General features: G+C 46.8%; 1 protein-coding gene across 1 annotated transcript in view; it reads left to right on the top strand.

Annotated features, from left to right (window-relative positions):
- Positions 1 to 8,733, top strand: part of T265_02650 (hypothetical protein) — a gene marked incomplete at both ends in the record, with an annotated part of 31,866 nt that overhangs the window by 15,591 nt on the left and 7,542 nt on the right. Inside the window, 2 exons of the mRNA XM_009166948.1 lie at positions 7,855 to 7,947; positions 8,025 to 8,600. Of these exons, the coding sequence (XP_009165212.1) occupies positions 7,945 to 7,947; positions 8,025 to 8,600 (579 nt within the window). The remainder of the gene's footprint in view (positions 1 to 7,854; positions 7,948 to 8,024; positions 8,601 to 8,733) is intronic.

The raw sequence follows: 8,733 nt of genomic DNA, 5'->3' as shown, positions 1-8,733 counted from the left end.
CAACCGTCTGCCCTTATACTCTACTAGGCTGTCACTGGCATGTTAATCGGAGTCGGCTTTTGACGACATTTTCGAAACACGAAACAGTGATTAATCCGAACTATCCAGGGCTGTTGCGTAATAAATGCTCGAGTCGTTTGGTGTTCCTACAACTACAGATCGCTGAACTTATACTTTGGAGGACTATGTGCCTCCTAAGCTCGTAAAATTCTCCGTATGTCAACTTTATTCTCGAAAAATGGAAGACTATGAGAACGAGGCATGAACACTTGGTCATAGTGATTAAAAGAATACATGCAGTTTGGTAGCTTTTGGGAGAGCACAGTTAGCGGATGTTCTTGGGTACATTTCCAATGGTAGTCCCGATTAAAGAGGAGAGGTGCTGTATTCCGATGGGAAGGAAGTCAATGACCACATCGGGTGGTTGTGTTGACGAATCCCTTGTAAAATAACCACTTGATGCAGCCTTGTAATTCTGAGCTCAGATTTCCAAATTTCCCGTCAGCTCTTGAGATAGATGGTCCACTCTGAGTGGTGGATGAGGGTGAAATTAATGATCATTGTGGTTGCCTGCCGTTTTAATAGGTCTTGAAAGTTCGGTATTGCACTCGGTTGAATTAGCTTCACGGGAAGCTGCGTCTGTGTATCAGTATCCTGTTTACTGTTAGCGGTTTATTCCATTCGTCACAGCAAAGGAGACTCGGCAGAGTTGTTGGGCATTTTACACTCAAAATCTGTAAGGTTTTGTTCATCTGTGGCGACAGACATTAGGTGTGGCGTATTGAGATACTTTTCCACTGACTTCTTGAATGTCCATCCAAGTCCGTGAGCTGGCTGACCGTAATCCGCAACCGTTCTCAATATTGGGACTCGCTAGGAGTGCTAAATTAATGGAATGTTCCAACTGTAACACTACGGTGCCTAGCCGCCATGCCACGGGAAGGAAGCACGACGGCCGATGTACTGACAGGTTGCTTAAACTCGTAAAGGAACAGTTGAGATACAGAGATTGGGTTCAAACCACGGACTTTCCGGTCATCAAGTTCTCACCGTGACCACTGAATCATCTCGAGCTCCTAGGGGAGTTAACGCTGCCATGCCAGTCGTGTATGCTAACCTTCTTAGTTGTTGAAACAGTGCCGCCCGCTTTATTGTACTTCGTAACCCCTAGGCTTTGGTACCCATTCGAATGTCACACTAATGAGGGACACGCTCTCCGTAGACCCCAAAAATTCTTCTAAAGTCGGCTCCCCGAACGCAATAGGAACAGTGACTGGCCGCTTGTGGCTCGTGTGGATGTGGTGTACTTGGGTGTAGGGCGTCACTTAACAGGCACATGTTCCGAGAGTTGTTATCGCTGTTATCGTTGTCAATAATTTTGTTAGAGCATAACGGATGATCCCCACTGCCAATAGGTTCAACTAACAACGTCCACTCAATCAATTGTCAGCACTGTTTACTCTACCTGCTTACTGCCTTAATGTTACTGGCTACCACAAAGTTTATTGTAACAGAAAGTCTGAAGGGTCGTGGGAACTGTCTTGGTCAAATCCAGATATGCAGTCCCCTGGGATATAAACATATACAACAGGTTCATCTTTCCGATTGCAAGCCATCACGTGGAATACGCTTTTGGCCTCCTGGCGGACTGTCTATTTTAAAGGTAATGTAATGATCCTGTAAAAGCCTTGTTAAGTCGTAATAAGTTGGAAAAAAGTTGGTTTGTCAATGAAATATTGATTTGACCTCTTAGTGTACTTTGCTTTTCAGTCTTACTCAGAAGTCATGGTTACCGGGTGATCTGAGTAGAGATTTTCAACGTTACTCAAGGCTCTTCGTGTGTTTGCCTTGTTTCTTTCGTCGGACGGTAGCGCCTACGATACGGTGGTGGCATTCCGCCCAATTCTAATGTTTTTATGCCCCCCGCTGACCAGTACCAACAAGCAAGCCAACTACCAAATCCACGGAATCCCTTCCTTATAAAAGCCTTCAATATCCTTACTTTGTGTTAGTTTGGCAAACAGAAAGTTTGCACATTTTCCTAAAATTGCCGTACACCATGTCTATAAAACAACATACAAGACTCAAGCGTAGTCATTTACCTTACTTCAAGGATAGACGCGGCCCCTCCATATGTCGCCATCCGTATTTCCGATGACTCGTGGAATTGGTGACGTTGAGGTTGCACTCAATCACTCCTGCTGGATTGGATTCCAGTGAACGGTGGTCTTCGAGCCAATCATCCCAGCTCAGTCAAGTTCAGTTCAAAAACCGATAGCTGTTTTATCCCAGGTCGTTCACTCACAGTACGCAGGCGATATTAAATAATCCAGATGATTCTGCTTCATAGTTTGGCATGCGCTCCACAACCGCTAGGTGTGAAGTGCTTCTGCCTGGGTGGACTCGAACACTAACCTCGCTTGTGGTGAGCCGATTGGAGTAGTAGACAAATTTGTCTATCTGGAAAACTGTATCAATCCCGATTGTATAGCCCGATATCTCCATCGGGATTGGGAAATCAAGGCAGTTTGTGTGGACCTACATCACCTGTGGCGCAAACGTGACAAGAATCGACTTTACGATGCTGCGTTGTGCACCATATTATTATACGGATCAGAAACCTGGCCCATGCATCCACTGAACGTTAAAGACTCAGTTCTGACTATCGGGGTCTTCATAGCATTGTCAGAGTCCAGTGGGAACATTGGGTTGGTAATGCTGAAATATGTCGCATGGCTTTCGAGAGAAATAACTCGTCCACGCTATGTAAACTCCATAGGTTGCACCGACTTGATCGCTTACTCCGTTTGCCAGTCGACCGGCTTCCTCATAAAGTCCTTTTTGCACAACCAGGAAAATGGTGGAAATTAGCTAGAGGAGGTCATGCAACGTAGCGAAGTATGAAAGCGTTTACCAACGAACTCAGCTGTGCTGGTCATTGCGGTTTCCCTGGATGGAAGGCCTGAGACGGGACATACCGGTGGTTATAGACGTGGTCACTCGTGGCTCGGTCGCACGCTTATTGGTCCTCATCATTCAGGATGTCTTTTATGCATAGCTTTCTCTCCCGATCTCCCCAGTACAGGGTCCACTGACATCTCTGTATTCACGCAGCAAGATGATTGTTATCCACCGGAGATCATCGGCGGGCAAAACTACCTGTCATTCAGTCAGTTTATCAGCCATAAGCCCTACACTAAGAGCAAATCGGCTCCTGCTACTGCAACTCCAGTCACTGGAAAGGAAATATAGGAGGCAATGGCATAATCAATTGTTTCGGCCACACGGGAGGGACATACCGTTATAGACGTGGTCACTCGTGGCTCGGTCGCACGCTTATTGGTCCTCATCATTCAGGATGTCTTTTATGCATAGCTTTCTCTCCCGATCTCCCCAGTACAGGGTCCACTGACATCTCTGTATTCACGCATCAAGATGATTGTTATCCACCGGAGATCATCGGCGGGCAAAACTACCTGTCATTCAGTCAGTTTATCAGCCATAAGCCCTACACTAAGAGCAAATCGGCTCCTGCTACTGCAACTCCAGTCACTGGAAAGGAAATATAGGAGGCAATGGCATAATCAATTGTTTCGGCCACCTGGACAGCTTGCAGCGAAGACGATAAGTTTGGTGAACGATGGTGGAGACTTGTCCACTTGTTTCTCTAGCCACTGTTGAGTTCAGTTCCGGGGTCCCCATCCAGGCGACTGGCAGCTGTCGACCCGAGTGAGTTTACTTAGTATTTTGTCACTTCGTCTCTAGGCCATAGACTATCCACCCTTTGATCGCTTCCAGAACGGGGATGGATGAGAAAACCTCTGCGACGGTCCTCTGGTGTATGGGGTACGTGTCCTGCGGTAGCTATAACCACTGTCAACTTATGGACGGTTTTTACAGCTGAAGATGATGTTGATGTCGTCATCGTTCTCATCTTCGAAGAGAAGGCGCCGGTGTTTGAATGAACTGACCAAAGTCATCCCGTCCTTTGGCATACAATTTGCACCCAAAAGGTGCAAGGTCATGCTCCTGGACATGAAGTCACTTAACACGCCACTTACAATCCAGGGGGAAGCACTCGAAGTCCGGAGTGTTCTACGTATCTTGGATGTTGTTTTAGTTCTGATTGTAGTGTGACAGATAGGGTGAATGCATGAATCTGCAAGGCTCGGGTGGCGTTTGCTAATTTGATTGGTTTATCCCTGAATCTCAGCGGACGTGTGTATCAAGCTGTAGAACGGGCTGTTTTGTTGTATGACTGTGAGACTTGGCCTGTTCGAGCAGCGGAACTGAAGCGTCTTCAGGTGTTCGACATTCGCCTCAGAACTGTAGGTCGTGTGGGTTGGTGCCGGCGAATCCAAAATGGGGCAATTAGAAAGCGCGTTTTCGGTTGTGCAACAGATACTTCACTTGAAGAATATGTCCAGCAAGAAAAGCTGCGTTGGTTGGGACATGTGTCGCGTATGCCTAGCCATCATTGGCCGAAGAGAGTGGTGTTTTCCATGCCCAATTTAGAATGACGTAAACAGAGAGGTGGCCAACACTTGACTTGGCAGAGGGTGCTGTCGGTGGTACTCACCTTCCATGGGGACCGCGTGATTTTTACTGCACCTGGTTGGAGACGCTACAAGACATGGCTGCCGAGCGACGTCAGTGGCGTTCTTGTTGTCAGTTTCTATCCAGATCGCCTGAGTGAATGTCTGAAGGTGTAGGCATCTCGGAATGATTGTAGTAAGCTAGCACTAATTCTCTTCCTCGTCTTTTTCCTTTTCTCTAAGGCTTTCAAATTAATCATGATTGTGCGGAAGTGAAGCGTCCGTGTTGAACACTGGTCTCATGCTGTCGGTGGTGATGATGATTATGATGACCGTGAGAATAAGGAATGTGTTTGTGCCATTGTCTAGTCGTTTGGAAAATTCAAAGCCCGGACGGAAGTGAATGATCCAAAATATACCGGATTCTAAATCGAAACCTTTGGTCTCCTTTTGGCAAGCTCGAATGCGTGAGGCTGAACAGTAAACAATCCGCCATCATTTCTCAAGGTTGTAGTAATAAACTAGTCAGATGAGTCCTTTCAGTTGAAGTTGAAAGCCTGGTGGTCAGATTAGCCTGTAAGCTAGACGTTGAAAGCCTGGTGGTCAGATTAGCCTGTGGACTAGCTGTTTGTTGGAACAACTGGTATAATGGCTGGTCTATAGATAAAAAATCGTTCAGCTGTAGCACTCGGTGCCGAACTGCTATGCCACCAGAATGAAGCACGAGGGCTGGGATACTCTCAGATTGCCTCCAGGCAGGGGAGGTCGAGAGGCAGAGGTCGGGTTCGGACCTTCCCGTCAGTTCATTTGCGCTTTAACCACTAAGCCATCTCGTCCTTTTACAGGAGAATGCATGTGATACAACGATGGAAACTCCGGTATGTTACACTGGAAGCAAGAGTTTGTATCTCCGAAAGACATGTATCAACTTAATCATCAAGGAGACTTCGTGTAGTGAAACTGAGTTCCACTGTTGAGGAAGATGTGGACATTCTAGCAGTCGATATATGGTGTCCTTCCATTTCTTGCACTAAGGATCAGATAACATATTTGCCACTTTGGTGAGAGACGGTCATCCACCGGCGGCATGGGTCGCCGGAATCCTTACGAAGGGCATCCCCAGTATTGCTAAGCTTTTCTTGGACGTGGCACGGCCACATGCAGATTTCAGAGCATTTAGCGTGTGTCTCTTCAAGCGGGTTCTAGGGATTAAATAAAATTGGTTGAGAGGGTAGGATATTGTTCGGATAGGTGACAGCGCAACTTTCCCGATTAGCTTTACTAGATAGATCCAGTGTGAGCGAACTAAATGGAATGATAGTCTTCTCAAAGGAGCGTCGTCTTGAGCGCCAGGTCGAACACCTCGGAAAAAAGATTAAGCTTATCTTCAATACAAACTTTAGGGCCGTGGAGTGAATTGGAATGCAATGTTGATACCAAATCGTTCAGCTGTAGCACCCTTTCGATGCCTAACTGCCATGCCACCCGAAGGAAGCATGAGGGCTGGGATACTGCCAGGTTGCCCAACCCTAGACAGGGGAAGTCGAGTGGCGGAAGTCGGGTTCGAACCGCGGACCTTCCGGTCAGTAAATTCGCGCTCTAACCACTTGGGCCATCTCGCCCTGTTGATACCAGTTTCCAGTAGCAAACAGGAATACACAGTTATGTAGCCGGGTTTTCTCATAAAACGGACGGTGCAACCCAGCGGAGTGACGTAATTCATTTGGATTGTGTGCTAAGCGTTGATTTCTGGGTGACCATTCCTCTGGATGTAACAATACAATGTATGCTATTCACGTTGCCTTCACAGGCCGGTATGCTTAGTTGTGTGATGGTCCATTTTCAAAGCACTCTTGTGCGAAACTTCACCTCACTCCTATAGTATGTTCGTATGGTAGATAACCGAGTTCAAACCTCTGAAGATCACTGCTCTATTGATTTTCACGTAATGCTGATCATCCTTGAATCCCTTGGCTAGTAAGATCAGAGAGCTGTTGCCTCCTGCCGCTTGGGTGCAAGCCCTGTCCTGCGTGTTTCTTTGCACTGACGATTTCCATATAATCAAAATCAGGGTGCTTAGAATACCTGGACGTTCTGCGATAGTCCAGTATCTGTTTGATTGTCTTGTCTGATTTACTGGCTCTCCTATCATTTTTCTGCCGATGGGATAACGGCAAATAGCTTTGATAGATTATCAACTGGAAGGCGGAAGAATATAGTGATGCGAAATGCAAATTAGGCCATCAGTAGCGTAAAATGAGTAACGATATTGAGCTGCTCCGGGATTATCTTCAAGAAATGCCCACCTGAAAGCTATATTTCTAACACTAAGTCGGGCACACCAATCACATCGCTCAAGTGTGAGCACGTTTTGCCTGTTCAGACGTGATGATTCAGATGCGTCCAACGTGCGTTGGTGGAGTAGTGGTTACACGCTCGCCTCGCATGTCAGATGTCCGGGGTTCAAATCCCGGCACGCCATTAGAAATGCACTGCTGATGAGCTCTAATAAGAGCGAAACTCGAGTCTAGTGCTTCCCTTTGGTGTGGACTCACCGGAATAATTACGCCAGAACAGGAACACGGCCGTTCAAACGAGAGTGATGTGGCTATGAACAAACATAAGTTGAGAATGTCTGCGCAAAGCATTCTAGTAGCAGTGCTCCCAACGGGATCTGTGAATGCGGAAACCTCATTTGAACTCAGTCACATTATTGCTTCTTGTCATTCCACAACGTACCAGTTATATAGTTAAATATATATTTTCGAAATTCGTTCCTGTCGAATTTACGTGTTCCCGGGCATGTTCAGTACGGCCGTCCTAGGTGCCCACAGGGTTGACGAATACTGAACATATATCTCGACGAAGTTAGCATCCCTATCCGAATAGCCTCAATGGTAATATGTCCCCAGTGGTGCCTCCGGTAAACTGCACTAAGCAGCCAGACATACTTGAATCGTGCAAGATGTTAACGCCCTAAGTGAAAGTGGAAAAGTTCTGGATCGAGGTCATCCATGGCATGATGCCCTGGCATTATCTCAGTTTTCGGTCTATGCTTAGGACATGCATCAAAGCTGAACGAGTGGATTTGTTTCCGATTTCAAGCATGCAAACATGGGGTCCTCGGACAAGCTATTTTCCAGGTGCCAAGCGTTTCCTCCCATGACACTGCTTTGTCGAATCCGATAGTGAGTAGACTTGTACGTCTCTCCATACCATTGTTTCGTTTGCCTTTCGGGTGCATTAACAATACACCACTGCTCTCTGAAATCCAACTAGTGAGACTTCCATTTCATCCATCGTAATCTTTCATTTTCAGCTAAGCCAATGTCGCCGTTGGTCGACCTAGTATCCATTTTTTACCTCGGTCCACTGCCAGCTATATAGCCCACTGTGGGATCCTAGCCGCATGGTGAGTTTCGTCGTTTTACCTCGCTTCACTTATTTGCTGTCTGTTTCGGATCACTAACCTTGTTAATTTCTTTTCAGTATCCATCGTTACCCACAATGTCAAACTTCACTCAGCAACAGTGGGCAGCACTTGCTGCGATGTCCAACCAACCAACACTTCCCAACGCCCAGGCCTTCCAAGTTGGTAACGTGGACTCAAATGCCCTTCTAGGAGGAGTTCATTCCGGCTATGTCCGCCTTGCCCAGAATGCCCAGTCCACTGTCTTTCCGGGATCTTCACTACAATCAACGTCTGGCACCTACGTTCCACAGCAGACCCTTGGTTATGCCTTTCAGCCCACAGTGGAAACACCGGTCGGGGCTAATCGACAGTTCACCAACGCCGCTTTTACCCCACCCTATGCACTTCAGCAGTTCCCTCAAGTTGGCTCGATTTCACAACCGTTGCCCCTTCCACAAAACTCGATTCCCTACGGGACTCCGTTCCCCTATCTACAGACATTCTTACCTCCTCTGACGGGTGGTGGTCTTGGCCACCTTCACCAATGTACCAATATCCCTTCACAGCAGCAGACTCCATTAGTGGCTGGGATAGAACCAAACCTTCGTCATTTTGAACCCATCAAACAGTTTGGCGCTCTCTCCCTGGAACCGGTAATTTCAGTACATTTTCATTTCTTAGGACAGTTGCCCTCTTGGTAATGCTCCCTTGATAGCCAACAATTAAGACATTTTCGGCTCGACCTTTTAAAACATTTTTCTGGTAAATGTGACTTTATAAAAATAT

Source organism: Opisthorchis viverrini (assembly GCF_000715545.1).
Source record: "Opisthorchis viverrini unplaced genomic scaffold opera_v5_33, whole genome shotgun sequence".
In the NCBI taxonomy this organism is placed as follows: domain Eukaryota; kingdom Metazoa; phylum Platyhelminthes; class Trematoda; order Opisthorchiida; family Opisthorchiidae; genus Opisthorchis; species Opisthorchis viverrini.
Note: the sequence above shows the minus strand (reverse complement) of the source record. Positions and strands in the feature narration are given on the sequence as shown.